At 44.9% G+C, this 19,118-nt stretch overlaps 3 protein-coding genes across 5 annotated transcripts in view; 1 reads left to right on the top strand and 2 right to left on the bottom strand.

Moving 5' to 3' along the window:
- LOC6729190 (proteoglycan Cow) overlaps window positions 1-19,118 on the top strand; it is a 42,343-nt gene that overhangs the window by 17,466 nt on the left and 5,759 nt on the right. For both annotated transcript variants that reach the window (XM_016174896.3, XM_016174895.3), the window contains exons 2-5: window positions 13,250-13,316; window positions 13,481-13,583; window positions 13,707-14,066; window positions 18,442-18,590. In XM_016174896.3, coding sequence (XP_016035842.1) covers window positions 13,250-13,316; window positions 13,481-13,583; window positions 13,707-14,066; window positions 18,442-18,590 — 679 coding nt within the window. The remainder of the gene's footprint in view (window positions 1-13,249; window positions 13,317-13,480; window positions 13,584-13,706; window positions 14,067-18,441; window positions 18,591-19,118) is intronic.
- LOC6729192 (aminoacylase-1) lies at window positions 105-2,149 on the bottom strand. Of its 2 annotated transcripts, none has more exons than XM_016177319.3 (5): window positions 2,087-2,149; window positions 1,745-2,019; window positions 1,199-1,690; window positions 726-1,140; window positions 105-670 (listed from the first exon to the last, which is right to left on the bottom strand). In XM_016177319.3, the coding sequence occupies exons 2-5, from the start codon at window positions 1,839-1,841 to the stop codon at window positions 466-468; spliced, it is 1,209 nt and encodes a 402-aa protein (XP_016035845.1). In that variant the 5' UTR covers window positions 1,842-2,019; window positions 2,087-2,149; the 3' UTR covers window positions 105-465. The 2 variants fall into 2 exon arrangements, with proteins under 2 accessions (XP_016035845.1, XP_016035844.1); XM_016177318.3 differs by having other exon boundaries at window positions 1,745-1,864; window positions 2,087-2,102.
- Window positions 2,109-3,870, bottom strand: LOC6729191 (aminoacylase-1). Its single transcript, XM_016177317.3, has 5 exons — window positions 3,744-3,870; window positions 3,539-3,637; window positions 2,953-3,444; window positions 2,483-2,900; window positions 2,109-2,419 (listed from the first exon to the last, which is right to left on the bottom strand). The coding sequence occupies exons 2-5, from the start codon at window positions 3,627-3,629 to the stop codon at window positions 2,215-2,217; spliced, it is 1,206 nt and encodes a 401-aa protein (XP_016035843.1). The 5' UTR covers window positions 3,630-3,637; window positions 3,744-3,870; the 3' UTR covers window positions 2,109-2,214.

Below are 19,118 nucleotides of genomic sequence, written 5' to 3'. Positions count from 1 at the left end.
ACTCTACCAAAACCAATGTCTGATAGCAAACGGTAGCCCAATTCGATAAAGTTCACATAATACCAATAAAACTCAACCACCGACGTTTATGGTCTGTGAAAAAATAGATTATTATAATTTGTATTTGGTTAGATAGGAAAATAGAGTACATATTAATGTAATTATTTCTAATTATGATGTATATATAAAATACAACCCCTTTACGTGAATGTTAGTTTTTGAGAACGATATCAATAATTGTGACAATTTATTGGATATTGCATGAGGGCAAAGTCCATGACGAAAACATTCTCGTCTGAAATTCCTGTTATCAGTGTGTGAAGTAGATATGATTTAAAGTAGTCACACCATTTAAACATTTAATTTTGGTCCTACACTCATCGAGCCAAAAACATTACTCATAAGCGATAAGACCAATTGTAGCATATTGATTTCCATTTATGAGTGGAACTTCGCTTGAACATTTTATGAATCAGCAATCGAGGGGATGAGCTTCCTGTACACCTGAATTCCGTACAGATAGGTGTCGGCACCCAAATATTCATCATGATTGTGAAGCAGCACCGGGGTGTTGTTGATGGGTGAAAATCCCAGAGCGGGAATCCCCACCTGCCGGACGTAGAAGCTGTCGGTGGCGCCGGGGAAAACTCGTGTATGGGTGCGTAAACCTCTGCAAAATTTCAACAAGTTATGAAGTGAAAACTACACAATCTCTGTTTACCTACAGTTCATCCAGTCCCTTTTTGAAGCCCAGCCAGTAGGGATTGGAGTCGTCTAACCTGGTCACCACCGAGGGGCACTTCAGCGTGAAATCCAGTTCCACTCCACCACCGACTTCGTTGCACCACTCACGAATCTGGTGCTCCATTGCATCGGCATTCTGGTTGATGGCTATGCGAATATCGAAAGTGGCTTCTAGTACGGGCGGAACCACATTGCTTTGGACGCCACCGTTGAGTTGGGTCAGGTTCAAAGTGGTCACATCACCGGACTGCAAGGAGGAGTCCTCGGCCAGTAGCTTGACCTGGGTTTCTCGGAACTTCATCAGCTTATCCATCACATGATGAAACTTTTCGCCAGCCGTGCTTTTGTGCAGCAGCGATCCATGACCCGAAGTACCACTGAATTTAAATCGAAGTTCTGTAGGGGAATACAATGAATCAGAATATATTGCTCCTCATGCAAATGGAAGACTTACGCCACAATGTACGCTCGGCGTAAAATACAGGATAAGTGTCATCTTCACTGGCGATGCCCTCGTCCAGGCTAAAGCCAACATTCATGGCTTTGAAGTAATCACCCTTCACGAATTCAGCCATGCCCATGTGTCCGCCAGTTTCCTCGTCAGGCACAAAAGTCAAATATACGGTCCTTTTTGGCTGATAGCCACTGGCTTTGAGTGCCCGGACTGCAGCCATGTACTGACATCCCACGGACTTCATGTCCTGGGAACCGCGTGCATAAATCCGGCCTTGGGCGTCTATGTGGGCACCAAACGGCTCATGGGTCCACTTTTCGGGAAACACGGGCACCACGTCCATGTGCGAGTTCAATATAATGGATTTCAGCTCGGGTTGCTGGCCCAGCCACTTCATAATCACCACAGGTTTCGAAGGCACAACAGGATGCACCACGTCCACGGGGAGATTAAGGTTGCTAGCCTGGCGTTTTAGGAACTCCACGCATGCAGCTGCAAGGGAAATAGGGATAACAAAATCTAAGGAGCGGACAAACAAATCCTTACTGTAGTCCACATCTGGATGCACCGAGGGAATGCGCAAATACTCCTGGAAAATGATTATTTCCTCGTCGTTCTTCCATTGTTCCGGGCAAGTGCACATTTTGAGTTGAATGCCCCGCGGTTCTAAAGGTACTGACTTGTAATCCACCGTATTGTTTGGTTTGAAGTCTGAGTGTGGATTGACTTAATGGCATTATCAGTTGTTGACTTTAAGCTACTTGATTAGAAGAGCCCGCAATTTGCGGGTTTTCATCTTTGCGCTAAGAGCTTAATGTTATCTAGCAAAGCCATGATAGTAAACCGCAAACTTATTTATTTAAATTTAAATATCCTTTTTCTGCTCACCACTAATGGAACACGGACTGGCTTATTTATTCATACATTGTTTATTTAAGTGGGTTTCTATAAGCCTGCTTGTGTAAAGTTATTACAATAAACATTAAATGCATTATATCATAATTGAATTGAGTTCGCTAAGCATCAGCAACGGCGGGAATGAGCTTCTTGTACACCTCAATGCCGTGCAAATAGGTATCGGCTTTCAGGAATTCATCGTGGTCGTGCAGCAGGATGGGGGTGTTGTTAATGGGCGAGAATCCTAGAGCTGGAATGCCTGCGTACCGAATATAACGACTGTCCGTGGCGCCGGGGAAAACTCGAACCCGTGTCTTGAGGCCACTGAAAGAAACAACGAGAAAGGATATCAGAGCCATGCCTTTTGTCAGAGCTTCTCATCCTTACAGGTCATCGAGAGTCTTCTTAAAGGCCAGCCAGTAGGCATTCGACGAGTCAATCTTTGTTGGTTCCACAAAGGGGTTTTTCATCTCGAACTCCAGCTCGATGCCGCCGCCAGCCTCCTCGCACCAGTCGCGAATCTGCTTCTCAAAGGCAGGGATGTCCACGGTGACGGCAATGCGGATATCAAACACAGCTTCCAGCAGTGGGGGAACCACGTTGCTCTGGACGCCGCCCCTCAGTTGGGTGAGATTCACAGTGGTCACATCGCCAATTTCGAGGGATGAGTCGTCAGCCAGTTTTTGCACTTGCGATTTGCGGAACTCCATCATTTTGCCTACCACATAGTTCAGCTTCTCGCCAGCAGTATTCGGAAGTAACAGAGATCCGTGACCAGCAGTTCCACTGAATTTGAAACGAAGATCTGCAGGAAAACATGGCTAGCTTAAAATGTTTGTATGCGGCAACCTACTTACGCCAAAGAGTCCGTTCAGCATAGTACAGAGCGTAGGTTTCATCCGCACTGGAGATTCCCTCGTCGAAACTAAATCCTACATTGAGCTTCTTGAAGTAGTCGCTCTTCACCAGCTCCCGCATGCCCAGGTGGCCGCCAACCTCCTCGTCGGGAACATAAGTGAGATAGATCGTCCTCTTGGGTTGATAGCCACTGGCCTTGAGGGCTCGCACGGCTCCCAGATATTGGGTGCCCACGCACTTCATGTCCTGCGATCCGCGGGCGAAGATGCGACCCTCTGCATCCAGATCCGCGCTGAAGGGACCGTGTGTCCACTTCTCCTCAAAGACAGGCACGACATCCGTGTGCGAATTGAGGATGATGGAGGGCAGTTCCGGCTGGGAACCCTGCCATTTCAGCACCACCACGGGATTCTGTTCGTTCACCGGATAGATAACCTCCACGGGCAGGTTCAAGCTGGCAGCCTGGCGTTTCAAGAATTCCGTGCAGGCGGCTATAAATAGCAGACACATTTTATGGCAAGGTCATAAAGATCAGGGTACTCTTATCGCAGCCTCATAAAGATATATACGCCCATTGGAACTCACTGTAATCCACATTTGGATGCACCGTTGGTATGCGAAGGTATTCGCGAAAGATCTTAATCTCCTCGTTGTTCTCCCACTTGGCGGTACTCATTTTGCACTCTATAAAATGTAAATAATTAGCCGGCTAATAACAAATCAATTAAATTGTTTGCTGTAATCAGCTGATCGGTAGTTCACCACTGCGGAGAGCAGACGCACAACACACCTTTCGCAACACTGGCTCCTCGACGACTGTGCGATCGTGGTGAGAAGCGCGCGTTTAAATATCAGCGATAAGCGAGCGAAAGAGAGGGCATGATAATAAATCCGAGCAGGAACCAAACCTAATTTCTTATCATGCGGTTTTGCCTATAAACTGTTTTATCAGAAGCATTTGTTTACTTTTTAGGTGGCTTATCCACATTTCAGTACATATGACTTGCAGTTAACAATTGCTTCCGTCAATAATAATATTCATGTCACCACATTTCTATATGAGATGATGAATTTGATGAATTTAATATCCATGTCTCAAAAGAGACATCCCTTAATAGTAAATTCTATCTTGCATTTATAAATTATTATTCTTGCATTTATAAATTAAACTGAATTTTGCAGCTCATAGCACAATGAGTGGAAATCTATTTCTGCGCCATCCAAATTGGTAGGGATTCCACTCCATGCATTGGTGAACATTCTACCATCACTTTCCAGTACATGTGAACCCACTTTAAGGCTCATTTACTTGGGATTCCCCCTGGCTGATGGATTTATTTGCCTTAAATGGAGGCGAAAGTGCTTCGCATTGCTTTGGGGGCAACAGGACTGCAGGATTGCTGGATGGCTGGATTGATGGTGGCCCCATTTGGCCCGCAGCCAAGATTTCCGATTACTGATGAATCGCATGCAATCGCATTCCAATTCCAGTTGATTTGTTAATCAAGATGCACTGCACACGTTCGCACCCACACGCCCAGTGGGCTTCCGGGTAAACAAGTTGCCCCTCCTCGGGCCTTTCAGCCACTCGAATCCAATTCAAATTTCGCATATTAATAGTGTTCCTGCTGCACTGCGTCTGTTGTCCCAGTAGTGTGTCAAAAGTTTGTTTCGCATTTAGATTTCACGCTTGTTTCCATACAGAAAAAAAGGGAGTTGGGGAGAAAAAATACACAAAACCAAAGCCCTCTGATTTGTGTCGCATACACGCCCTGCTAGGCCAAAGTTGATATTGTTTTAGTGTGTGTACTCACAAAAAGTCATTAAAAGTTCATTAACAATGTTGCTGGGATTTTAATGGCGCACCAGCAGCAATAGCAGCAACTACAGGCTACACATGTCTGCATTTTAAATAACATCCAAGTCCCACAGTCGTACAAACTCGTGCTCCCCCCATTTACATCGTCACATAAGTCAAATAAATACACAAGTTTCCTGCGCACAAACACTCGTTCAGTTGCACAATGGGCCAAACTGGCAAGTTTTTGGCATAATTCGAAAGTAATGCCCCTTGAATAGAGTCTTTGGGTCTGTACAGAGGCTAAAGTAGATCATTCTTAGTCGAGTATAACACGAATCTACTTATCTGATGCCAAATTATTCACTTTTCGCCCATGGTGACTTGGGGCGCGCCTGTTTGTTGTTTGCCGATGTTGCTGCTGAGCTGACATGTTGTCGCTGGGCAAATAAACTAAATGAAAATTTTGTATATTGTAACAATTATCCGGGCAACGCCGGAAACTGTTTGCGTTGAGCAGCCAAAACCTGCAGAACTGCAGAAATGGAAGCCCGAGGATATCTCCTAATCCGTTATGGGCGCATTACCTGGCCAAAAAAAGCGAAAAAAAAGCGAGAGAACTGATATAATCCTCCTCTGCCATTTACCATTTACCATATCCCTCGGCCCAGAGCGAACATTTCCTTTTGTTCGAGCTTTTTTCAGAGCCCATGGCAAAGTTTCGGTAGTATGGAAATATGGAATGGGAATTGGGTTGCTGGCGGACTGACAGCTCAAGGACAATCCGGAGGGCATGCGTTTGCATCGCCTGGAGAGCTTCAATTTGTGTGTGTGTGTGTGCGCCAGGCATTAGGTGGAACGAAAAAAAGGAGCTCAGCTCTTGGCAAGCACTTTAGCAAACTGCACTCACAGTCGACATCGATATACAAAAAGTGCTGGCCAACAGTGCGTATGCGTGCTGCTTACTGCCTGCACAAGGCGAAAGCACTCGAAACGGTTTTTATTCACAACTTGTGCGAATGTCATCAAAATTGTGGACCACTCGGCCTGCAAATTGGATGCACAACCATAAAGCTGCTGCAAATGCAAATGCAAGTGCGTCGGTAAAAATTGTATGCTTACTTAATTAGCAGTCATAATTTAATTGATCGACATTTATCGCTTCGTTAAGGATAATTATTACACGTACTCGCATTAAAAAATCCCCCGGCTTTAATTTTGATTGTTAAGCCTAGCATTCGCAATTCCCATAATTCGATGGCCTCGAATGCTGTTTGCTTTGCCAATTAATCGCATTCGTCGTTCAATTATGCAGCTACCAATAGCCAGATGCAATAAAGCAAATCAAATATTTATTTAGCTGTTCGTTTGTGGGTGTATATGTTACAATTTTGTTCGCATGCATTTTGGACCGGTGCAAATAATCGGCTTTGCTGCTGCATAAATTACATTACATTCAAAATTGGTACTGAACTGCACAGCATAGAAAGTGTGGCCCAGTTGGAGATTACAAGCAAATTCAATATGCTGAGAAACTACTCGATTGAATATTTCATTTATTTCGATTCAGGAGCAGTAAACTTTTGTGCTTACTTAAAAGTAATGGTTATATAATAGAAGCATACAAATAATAAATGATTATAACTTCCTATAACTTCTGTTTTATGCATTTTGTGCGAATAAATAGATGTATAATCTAAAGGGCACAATAAGTCATATTAAGTCAAGTGGCAAGTAACTCAGCCATATGACTGCTGCCATTAAAGTCTAAGAGGCTTAGATTAAGCATTATTTATGGTTCAAAGTAGTGTTCCTTGTAGAAAGTGCAGTCTAACTAGTGGAAAGGAAAACAGACGAGCCAGAAATCATTGCATACTTACGAGCGCTGAAGCCGCCGCGAAGTGCTGAATCTCTATGAATACGAAGAGCTAAGCGTGGTAAGACTGATAAGGAGGCAACAGGCAGAGCGCACTGGGCAATTACAGGGAACAGAGATTACAAAACCCAACGACACGAACAACAACACAAACAGCAACAATAACCGCGGGCCAAAGCAGCGCCATCAAAGCAAAGAACACACAAAAGTTATGATAAATGCAGATGGAGCACGGCTAACGGCGTTATTGCCTGTCATTTCTCATCAGCGCAGTTCGACAGGATAAGAAAGTGGGCAAGGGAGTGCGAGCGAGAGTCGCACACAGCGGATAGACAGAGAGGGCAGGAGCAACAGCCGACTTCCGGGTGCCGCCGCCATTTTGCTGGGCTGTAATGGCTGCCAGGAAAATCCAGGGTGCGCCGTCTGAATGGCTTGTAATGAAAATGGGAAAGGGAATGGCAGTGGGAATGGGAATGTCGGGCGCGTGGAGAGCGGGTAAAGCGGAAAATAAAACATGATTTTTGCCTTGCTTTTATTTTCTATTAAGAGCGCGGCACAGCGAACAGGCACCACCACCACCAGTTTAGCCCCTTTTGCGTGAGCGATGAATTGCAATTTGCTAAGTTTTTGTTTGCTCTGTCTGGGAGTTGCTGATGTAACTCGGAAAAACTTCATTTTCCGCTACTTCATTCGGGGTCTCTGTGTGCTAGCTGCTGCTGCTGGCTGTGGGGGGCAGTGGGTTGGGTTGGATGGGTTGACAATTTCTTGTCTGCCACTCCCGCTTTTGCACTTTCTCCTCGAAAGGCGGACAGCTGGTCGTGATGTGTGGCAATGAATTGCAGTGCCATTTTGCCAGCTTTTCCCTGCCAAAGCTAAAGGATTTTTAATTGTAACTGCACAGCGAAAAAAAAACAGCACGCTTAAATCAACAAAAGTTGCAATATGTAGCAAAGCTGAAATTAATTTTAAATTCTTTAAGTACTGTGGCTAAAATATGGTATTCATGAAAGAATTAAACTAGTTTAGAGAAAAGGAAACTAAGCAAATTGTAGAATATCTAGTTAAGTGACTTTATTTTATCATTATATAAAATCAGATATATAAAATTTCCATGGTATTTATTAAAATGAAAAGGTTTTCCTAATGTCTTGACCACTGAACTCTCCCCATTTGCTGTGCACAAACCACGTGAGTCAGACCGTCGGATTCGGAGTTGGCCAGTGTCATTTCCAGCTATCTGGTTTCCTGGCCAGCTTGAATAGCTGCAAACTGGCCAACTGGTAAGCTGGCAAACTGGCAGCTGGCAAACTCGGCTCCTTCCTGGCAATCACATCACACCCACATTCATATCCGGAATGGGGATCCGCAGAAGGACTCTGGACTCGCCCTGCTAATGACCGCTGCTAAGTGCCTCGATTTGTGCAGTGCACTCCGGTCGAGCAGAACTGCAATTAACTAATTGATTGAACTATTCAATCGGTGAAAATGCACGCCACTTTGGGGGCGGGAGCGTGTGACTGGGCGTGGCCGGCTTATTAAAGGATTGGCGTTTACGAAGCGAGCATTTAACGCTCATCGTCGACTGCATTCAGTGCCATATCTGTGGCCTTTGTGGCGTGGCCGGAGCACATTGCTCACTGGGAGTTGAAAGCTTTTAACTGCCCCCATTAGGTCAGGGCAAGGGATGGGGAGGGGGGAGGAGGGGCGTGGCTCCGCCCGCATAACACAGTGAGTCCGGTTCAGTTGAGTTCCTATTTCTGGCCAAGTAATGCCTGACTGACTGATTAATGGCCACAGAAGAGGAGCAGAATGCAGAAGCAGTTGCAGCTGCCGAATGGCACATAATCGATTTTCCGTAATGCATTTAGACCCGTTGGCTTCCTTCATATCCGGAATCCCTTCAGCATCCCGGGCATAACTTTCCACCTTTATCGGGCACCAGGATCTCTCACTCACCTTGGGCCGTGTTTATGTGCCGGGATTTGTAATAAACTTGTTCCAATCTCTGAGCCACAACCACAGATGCACGTTTCCGGTTACCAAATGCAGGACATAAAAAATGCCAGCAATCAGATGGTTACCACTCCGCCACCAAACAATCCTCTAGAGTGTGGTTTTTCTTTTTTTTTTTGTTTAAGAGTGCTCGACGTGGTCTGCCCTTTGTTTATAAATAGGAATTGCAACCATGTAACCGAGTGTATCTCTTCCACATAGGTAAGCACATTTTAGTGGCCTTTGTTGGCCAGGATGGCGCCGTAGTCCTTGCACTAGTTGCAATTTGTTGCAGCCTCGCTGCTGCTGCTGCTGTTGCAAATGTTTTATGACTGCACTGCGGTTGGCTGCCAGCTGCAAAATGCATTTATGATGCATAAACATAACGGCCAGGCTAGGCCTTTCCGGGGATCACGTTCCATTCCAGGTGGCCCCGGGTTTATTGTCCTGCCGCCATGAAACATGAAAACAGAAACCAGAAACCTGAAGCCTGATGCTCCGTGCAAAATGCGGCTTGCCATGGTTTATTTAATGCACGAATCGCATAATTCTTTTTATTGCTGTTGCAATTTTCCAATTTTCCTCCCAGAAATCGGTGCGACATCAGTTTTGACAGCTGACCGTTATGGTAATTTAATTAACCATTAAAATGAGATTATGGTGTAATTTATGCATGTGACAGCGGCAGTGACAGCGCTTTTAATGACTCGCCCATAACTAATAAGTCCATTTCATTGGAGGAGAATATGACATATGAGCAATTAACTTGCCCATTCCCAGTACCCAAATCACAAAGCTGATTGCAAAGCTAGGGGGATTTTTTCCTGACTCCTGGTGACACTTTTCGCCCAGCCAAAGAATGCAATTTCCGTGCGCAAAGTCCGCTCCATCTGCACTTGGCTTAGGCCACTTCAAAAGTTTTGGCCACAGCTATATATTGATGGATTTCGATGGATTCGGCCCGCTGCCTGCCAGGGAACAGCCGGATCCGGCTACGGAAATGTGCCAGCCCAAAGTCCGGACAGGCGGCTTATAGCCATCCGCTGGGCTGTAATAGTAATAGGAATTGATTTACCATTTTGTGTGCACGAAAATGTGCAATTTATGTGCTCAGTCCCCCATCTGACTCAGCATAGATAATAGCTCGGCCGGATTGGGGACACACAAGCCACGTACCCCGCTGCATACATATATGTATGTACATATGTACACCCGTATCCAGGCGGACACATAAATCCGGGCAACCGGGCGACTGGGCGAACGGGCTAATGCATTTTTCAAGTGAAGTGCATAATTTAGGAGCGAAGTCAGTCAGTCAGTTGGTCATTTTTCGGGGGCCTGCATTTAGCATATCAATGGATACAGTGGCTCGTTCAACCCTGATCTCTTGCACACAACATAATTGCCGCAGATTCCCGCAATCCCGACCACGTTCATATTTTATTGATTGACCGGGGAGATGGCTGATCGGAGGAGATGGAACTGAAGGAGGTTGAGCATCACCGCATCATTGCCAGTCATTCGATGTCCGCTGAATAATTTACAACAATTTTGGTACGAGCAACGCCCAGTTGCAATCCCAATTCCAATTCCAATTCAGATTCGGCTGCAAAAAGGCGAAATTTGCGTTTTAATGCGAATTCTTGCTCCTTTTGGGCCGCGCTGATTGCCGAATGCCGCAATGAGTTATGTGCCAGGGGATAGAAAATATATGGCCATCGATCGATTCGGGCTGGAATCGGTTTGAATTAATGCATGAGTGCAAGTTAAATGGAGCACAAAGGATTTGGGTCCGGGCTTAAGCCGTCAAACGGAGATGTATATACATACATACGGTGGAAAGGATATCGATTTCGGGGGCACACCCAACTTAAAAATTACATTTACATAATGCAACCGAAATTGACATTCCCCTCCCGCGCAGCTGGAAAAGCGGCGAGCTCAAGCAACCACTAAAATGTTTGTTATTCTACCCTTAGCAAATAATAAAAAATAGGAGAAAAAAAACAATAAAGAAATCGCTAGAAATTGCAGAGGCAGCGGCTACAAGAAAACAAAAGAAGATGAAATAAGCCCGCAACGAAAACAAAGTCGTAAATTCAATTTAAAGCTTGACAGATTGCCACAATGCGGCGAAAAGGGGGGCGGCCACCGGGGTCTAAAGGGGCGTGGCAGCTGGTCGGAACAATGCAGCTGGCTGCAGTGGTGGCAACAACACAAAAATGGCGTCAGTAACAATGCCGCCTTTATCTTTCGCCAAGCAAGCCGCGCAAAATGTTTCCCTCAGTGCAAAAAGGGAGTGCTCCACTCGCAGGACTCCCACTCAAGTCCTAGTTCTCCCATTTCTCTGGGGGAACTGCCACCCAAATTAGGGTCAAGTTTTCGCTGGAAGGCGCCGCTGGAGAGCACCACCAATTAAATGGGCTTTAATAAGCTCAGCCACTTAAACAGCCAGAAATCTGGCAAAGAGGTTAAACGGGTGGCAAACTTTGTGGGTGGTGCTGGTTGCTCTCCCCGTGGGTGGTGCATCTGTGGCTGGTGCTTGACTTATCCGCCCGGTTGGCTGTGTTGCATTATGTTTCACTTGCAGCTGGTGCTTTGACCCAGTTTAGTGGGGCATTTTTAAAATGCCATGCTGGTGGCTCATGTCACCGTGCTGCCTTTTGCACAGCTGCGTTGTGTGCAAGTTTATCACGCGACCCCGTAGAAAAGCCACAATAAGGTCAATTGCATGGTCAACGAAAGGGGATAGCGGCACCACCCGGCATACGAAACCACCGATTTCAGCACCACCAGCTCCTACAGCACCACTAGCACCACCGCAGCAAACACAGCGCAATTAAAGCCAACAAACAGAGCGACACAGAAGCTGGCCGCACAGATTGCCGGCCAGGCCAATCAGCGGAACCAGCCGCAGATCCACATGTCCATACAGAGAGAAAAATCCGAAGATAGTTAAATAAGTAAGAATTAGTACACGGAAGCTTTGCTTCTCACAATCAAATGTAAATAAAGTTGAGGGCAACCTATACAGGCACTATTGAATTTGATTAAACACTGCTTAGTTCGTGCGGCAGTACTTACCTGATTTTTCTCAGTGCATTTAGGCCGTGCAATCAAGGGCGGGCGTATTAAAGCTGCAGGAGATCCCGTTGCGTTGAAGAGACCCAGCGGAACGTGCCGGAGGACGTGTGGGCAAGGGCTGTGGACCAGAGTGGCTGGGAAGAGGCATCTCGGCCAGCAGAATGGAATGGGTGATGAGGAAGGTTGGTGTAACCGGGGCAGAGTAACGTTGCGGCCGCGGCCAGGAAACGCGCACAAATTGCGTTTTAACGCATGCAAATTGCCTGCGTCCACGTCCTGGACGAGTTTATTGCATTACAGTTGGGCGAAGGGCGCTGGGTGGAGTTTGGGGCGTGGTCTTTGGAGGGCGGAGCTGGGCGTTTTGTTGGCAGTAGATGTGTGTCCCGCAATTGCCACTTCGCACTTGAGCGATTTCGCGCTCGAATCGGTGGGTAGTGTGTGTGTGTTGTGTGTTTGGGTGCATCTGGGCAGAATGTATGTGCCAGCCGGACATGTTGGAAGCTTTCAGCTGTTTCAGTTCAGTTTCTGCCGCTCCTGTCGCTTACATTAAGCCAACTGACAGCGGCGATTGCAGTTTCCGCCGCTACAGTGAAGCCCAAATAAAACGGCCAGTGGCAAACGCCGGGGCAAAACTGTCAAGTCCACGTTGTTTTTTTTTCACTTATTTTAGCCATTTTTCTCTGCCTATTTTGCAGCTGTAGCCGCTGCTGTTGTTCTTGTCGCAGCTGCTGTTAGTGGAATATAAATTTTATAGACAAGTTAAATATTATGCATACGCACCATTGCACTTAATGACAATTCGGTTCGCCTCACAAGGCCCAGTTTAATGGTGTGTGTGCTTCGACATACATCCCACACACACACACACACCATTTGTGGGCGAGCTTAAGCTGCGTGCTGAATTGAATTAAATTAAAATAAATCTGCAGAGTGTCGCATAACTAAGCAAGTCAAGAATATGCCATATTTTTTAGCTTGCAATCCGATTTGCATATGTTCATTTGGACATGAATTTCTCTGGCTTGGCCTCTTCGTATTATACAAAGCAATTTATGTTTTATTCGAGATGGATTTGAATTTTTTGCATTTAATCTGTGAATCCCATGCCAGTCGGCTCCATTTGTTGTCATAACAGATGAACTATTGATCATCATTAGAAAGGCACACACACACACACACATGTGAAACTTCCCCATCACGTAACTATTTTTCTCCTATGACTCGATACTGTTTGCTTTGCAACTTTCCCCCTGCAGTGCTGTATGCTATTGTGTCCTAAAAGTCCATTTGAACTGCCATTACGCATACGCCCCGTGTGCCTGCCGTGTGTGTGTGTGTGTGTGCGAGTGAGTGTGTGGATGGCTCAGTGAGTCTGAATGGTTTGCGTTTGTGTGCATGTGTGCATTTTGACAGACGTCAGTTCAGTTCAGTTCCGTTTGGCTTGTGTGCGCTTTGCATTTTTTATGCATTTAAATAACAAAATTAAACTAGCAAATGTTTCGCATACAATTTATTGTTCCTTCTTTCCTCTCTCTCGCTCTTCCAGATAAACAAAAACACGCAGAGCAACAAGAATCTGGGCGAGCACAAGCGCTGGATACACGATCCCTCGAGTGAGTAGAGCAAAGCAAAGCCAAGCCAAGCCAAGCAAAGGATTTGCGCACCATTTGGCCCCTGGCTTCGGTCAATTAAGTTGTCACATGAGAACTATATATACACACGTGTATATGCACAATATGGTATGACCTATTAATAAATTATATTCGCACGCCTGCAGGTGACCTTTGCCGACCGCTGAACTGCAAGAAGCGTGAAATCTGCCTGCTGGAGGACGAGTTCAGTGCCGTTTGCGTGTCGAAGAAGGAGCTCCACAAGAATCGGTAAGTGGGTTGGGATCGGATGGGGTGGCTTTCATTTTTCGTCCCGATGAGCCAATTAAATTGCGCGTTCCGAGCCGAAGGCCATCTAAACTTAAACCCATGCCAAACCATTACACATTCCAGTGATGAGATAATCACCAAGGCCAAGTATTTGGAGGAGGAGGCCAAGCGGCGTGTCAACCAGCAGGACAACCAGGACAGCCAGGACGCGGAGGACATCAACAATGACGACGAGGATAACAGCAGCGATGGCGGCAGCAGCAACTCCAGTCCCACAGGCACCAACAATGCCCAGGCCAGTGTCCAGGGAAATGAGGAGACCGACGACGAAGATAAGAGCCTGAGTCTGGGCGACGACGACGAGTCCAAGGAGGATGATGTCTTCTACGAGAACAGTATCGCCGCCGGCGATAAGCAGCAGCAGCAAACCCAACCTGCTGCAGGACCCTCCGTTATTCAGCAGGACGACGACGAGGAGTTGGAGTGAGTACACTTGGAAATATAATATAATACTGTTTATTGTGACCCCAGTTCATTTCCCTATCTCAGTTCTTGACTTAACATTTAAGATATGTTCCGAACAATTTTTTTCTTGCTCTGTACATTCGAGTGTTTAACTTTTGTGTCGATCTTTTTGTGCCTGCCTTTGAGTGGGATTTTACATTTCATTAAGCAAATTCGCGTCCACAAAAAGGGTTGATGTGATGGCGATGCGGGGCAAAGGGTCACCTTTGGCATCCGGCATCCACCCGTGCTCCGAACTCCGCCTGATTTCCACGGTCGCCATGCTAATAACAAATTGTTTTATCGTGTATAAAAATTCCGCAATAAATTCACAATGCTACAATTTTTAGCACGCAGCCTTTGGCCTGTTTTCGCGTTGTTATCGTCGTTGGCTTTTTTGGTGTTTGGTTGTTTGGATGTTTGGATGTTAGCTGGTGGCACACTTCTGGCTGAATGGTTCAATGGGCCGCAACGACAGCTTTACGGCCTTTACCCTTTGACGCGTGCCGTCGTCGGATCCCTTGACTTGTTCCGTGTTATCGCTTTGACCCTAACCCAAATTGTGGACTGGCACGCGAGCAGTGCCTCCAAGAATGGGCCCCAAAAGGGGCAGTGCCTTGGGCGATGGAGTGGGAGCAGAAGCCGGAGCTGGATCAGGTGTGCCAGCGGCAGAGTCCGGAAAATGAAGTCAAAGTCGAGTCGGTGTCAAGGCTTGATTGGCCTGGGTTTTCACGGGAAAAGGGTTGTGAGCGGAAGTTGTTGGCAACAAACAGTCGATTTCCTTTCGCAAAATATTGGGTAATATTTCATGAAATTTCTCGCACATTTGCAAGGTATTTTTATACAAAGGAATCCCTAAAAAAGTCAGCTTTATTTGCAGGTTTTTTAAAACGCAAACAACATTGTATTACAAGCTTTTATTGCAAATATTTCCATGTACTTCAGGTGAAAAAAGAAATACGTATGAACGATTTAATAAAAAAAAATAAATTACCTTTTTGTTTACGCATTTATAGATATTTCATTTTTTAATTATCTTTCTTCTATCAAATTAATAAATGTGTACGTTTTAAAGCTATAAGGAAAATGTTTTTTTTTTGAGTATCATTTAAAACTCCAAGCTCCTCCAATTTTGTTTACCCCAAAAGTGCAACCACTAGCCAACTTCTTGAAGTTTTGGGCCACATCGAAATCCTTTGAAATGCATCCTTCATCCGAGTGTTATAAAAATGTTTTCGCTTCTTGTTTATGTTCGTCCAGTTTATCGGTTGTGTTTTTGTTTGCAGAAAGTTCAATTTTATGCCCGACATTTTCAGAAAATGTATGTATATGCATTAGCAAGAACTGGAATGACGCAAAGTTTTCATTTGGAACCTTTGACATCTGAAATGAAAACTGAATTATCGGGAAAAGTGCGAAAAAATGGTGCTAGTAAGGCGTTGGATTTCATGCTTTCATGCGGGTTTTTTGTGTGTTTCCCCAGGCGCCTGTAATTGAATTAAAATCCACTTGGCAAACAACTGCGAGTGGTGGGTGTTTGATTGTAAAAATCAATCTATAGGCAAATCACGCGCCCGACCACATTCTCCATTTGGCACCCCAGCTCCCAGCGATGACATTAACAATGGCTTTTGACATATTTTCCCTCTACTTTTATGTTTACGAATTTTCCTTTTCAAATTTGCTTTCACGAATATGTATATGTATATTCGACGCTTTGCATACCCACATGTGTATCTGTGTCAATGGCATGAAATATGAATGTGTCACGAAGCCGTTGGCAAAATCAATAGTTTGAGCCATAGCCATATAGCCATATACCCATATAGCCACAGCCAGAGCACTTGCCACTCATCGTGGCAGCAGGAGCTGCTCCAGTTCTCGTCTTTCCCATTCAGGCGCAACTCAAACAAAAGACCTGCCCCAGTAAAAGGGTCGTCATCGTCATAGGGGGGGCACTTCTAATAGACCAAAATGCGAGGCAACCTCCACAATACCCAATGTCCCCCAAAAACCCACCCACCCAGCTGGCTGGAGATGGAGACCGAGTTCGGGCCATAACTCATGTGTGAGACGCTCATTGTTTGTTGCAACAATATGCCATCGCACAGTGGCTCAAATATGAGAATAAACGGGGCATCTGCCTTGAATAAAATATTACTATTAAGCAATAAAAATAGTTATGTATTGTAATGACTCGTTGGAGAATATTATCTGAAGTATTTACTTTCCCTTGGTATTTTTCCTTAGTGAGGAGATAAAGTACTAATCCATACTCATAATATATATTTTTAATATACTATCTTTAAAAATGAGGCGAAGCTTAATTGGCTTTTGCTGCCTTCTATCTGAAACTCCCTACAAAAGGACTCGAAGATTCCACTTGAATGGGACACATACCATGGTTCAGATCGCACCTGAAGCTGCCACAACTCAGCTATGTGAGTGTATGTGTGTGAGTGTGGGGGTGTGGATGTGATGGCCTGTTCCTGGCAGTTATTCGAAACCACTGAGCTGTTTTGTGGTCTGTGCTCATGAAGCTGTCGGCTCCAGCCATTCTAGCAGGTGGAGCAACCGCTCAAAGGAAGACCAACAGGACGCCGAAAATTCGGTTGCAAAATTGAAAGCAAATATTTGAGTAAAAATTTACACATTTTTCACAGAGACACGGAGGCGGCATTTGATGGGCAATTTGGTCAAAGCAACCGCAGATGCTGGGCAGGCTATTCAAGATGCCATCGCCATCGGCATCGTCATCGGGACAACGATGTTGGCATTGTCATTGGCCAAGGATCGCATTATCAAATTTATTCGGCTCACTATTTACTGTTGGTCCTAAGAATTTTCATTAAATTTGTATAAACAATCCGGCGAAGAAGGGCAAACAAAAGCGAACCGGAAGCGTGCAAAAGAACATGCGAGAGAATTTTTAATTAAAAGCAGTGAAAACACACACACAAACACACACTTACGTACACACACAGCGGGAAGTAAAGGATATGCATATCCGAGAATATATTTACTTTGGTTTTGGCCATTGGTTCGTTTACATTGGCAATGGAATTGGCCAGCTTAAGAGGCACATATGCAGATGCATGTGGAAGTCTTATGACAGCCTTATATATTTTATTGAATTCTAAATTATTTTTTTACTTTTATACTAAACAATTTTTTAGTCAAGTCTTGATGAAATTTATTTAGCAAATGCACACAAGTGGCAGGCTCAAAGGAAAAGTGTCGAGCCAAAAGTGTTGCAAAGCCGAGCTTGACCCGAATAATTGGCCAATTTTCAATTAATATTTCCTTAAATTATAAAACTGAAAACCCGACGAAATCCACTAATTAAGAATGCCAAATTGGGGCAATTAGGCAAATTGCTTTCCATTCATCTGCAGTCGGCGTTGTACAACCAAAAATAAATGTGCAAATTTTATTTGAAGCCAAACAAAAAAGTTCAAACAACAGAGCCAAAACAAGGGAGAATACATATATATACCAATATATATATATATATCTGAATAAAATTATGATATAGGGAAAGAGAGTGGCAGCGAATCCATGGCAGGCCAATTAAAGCGACATCGAAAAGGATAAAAATTCACGCGGAAGCCTTTTTTATTGAATGGATGGCTTCTGACAGTAGCAACCCATTAATTGGAGTAATCGTTTTGTTGGTTTTATTTATTAAATGGAAAAAGAAAGAATCGCTAAATTGAAGGAAGGGTTGAGCGGTTCTTTAGAGTTTAAAAGATGATTGATTGACACCAGATTAAGGGTCATGTCAATTAAAAGGGTATGAATTTCACGAATCACAAGGATAATGATAATCTCCCCCTTCTAATGGGTCACGTACACATTCATTGCTGAAATGGAGTCATATATACGAAACGCTAAATTATATGCCTTGGCCAAGTCCTTTTCGTTTGAGTTGGCTGGCAGCTTAAATATTTGCTCAAATTATTAAATAAACTTTCGTCCTGCGCCTTTCGTCCTTGCCCCAATCCTCTGGACAATCTCATGGCTCGACTGTTTGCCTGGGCGTGCGTGCAGCGCATTTTAAATAAATATTTAAATAAATGTATAAGCAAGCCCCTCCTTCCTCCGCTCACCTGTCCAACAAGTTGTCCGCCGGAGCTTGCGGAGGGATGTGTGGACAAAGGCACTACAAAAAAAAAATATATAAAAAAAAATTAGAAAGAGGGGAAGAACACAGACTTCATTTGCATAAAAATTAATTTTGCATGTCATCTATTTGTTGTCGTTGCGCCCCTTGAGTTTTACTTTTCTGATTTCAGACGGCATTCTAACTGCGCTCCTGTTTCGTCTGATTTTTTTCACTCATTCTTCCTTGTAGCAACTGCAAGCCGTGTCCTGTGGCCAAGCCGACGTTCCTGTGCGGAGCCGACAACAGGACCTACTCATCACTATGCAGATTGGATTATCACAATTGCATACATTCGACGTCCATACGGATCGCCTGCAAAGGATTCTGTCCCTGCAAGGGTGAGTCTATCCCATATCCTCGATTCCACGGCCATAACAAACGGACTAAGACAAATAGTACGGCCTTCCTGGGAGCAGAATCAAATGCTCCGCATAATGAGCTCCAGCCTGGCAGTCGGCCAGAGTCGCAGGACGACGAAAAACGAAGGACCTCCCACCACCCGCGACTACAAAATAAATTGCATGCATATTTTGTGACAGCCTTACTCGCCGCCAGTTGTTTGCCCATGAAAGTATGCTGCAAAAACTGAGCCAGCGGCTAAACGCGATTTGTTCGAGGGGATTTAGCATTCCTCCCTCCTCCTCCTCCTCTTGCTCATCCTCTTGGCAATTAAAAATTCCAATTACCAAACAATGGCTTTTGGCTTTAAATATATTTCTGCCCCGGCACATCACTTGTTAAATATTTAATAGGCCGGCTAACAAGTAGCCGACGCCATTGTTCCACCGCCCATTGCACAAAAGGGGGCCCGAAAAACCACTCAGTCAGTCAGCCAGCCACGTTAATTTTCAATTTTGTGTTGGCCG

The sequence above is a fragment of the Drosophila simulans genome, chromosome 3R, assembly GCF_016746395.2.
Source record: "Drosophila simulans strain w501 chromosome 3R, Prin_Dsim_3.1, whole genome shotgun sequence".
In the NCBI taxonomy this organism is placed as follows: Eukaryota; Metazoa; Arthropoda; class Insecta; order Diptera; family Drosophilidae; genus Drosophila; species Drosophila simulans.
The sequence above is the reverse complement of the archived record's forward strand: the minus strand, read 5'-3'. Positions and strand labels throughout refer to the sequence as shown.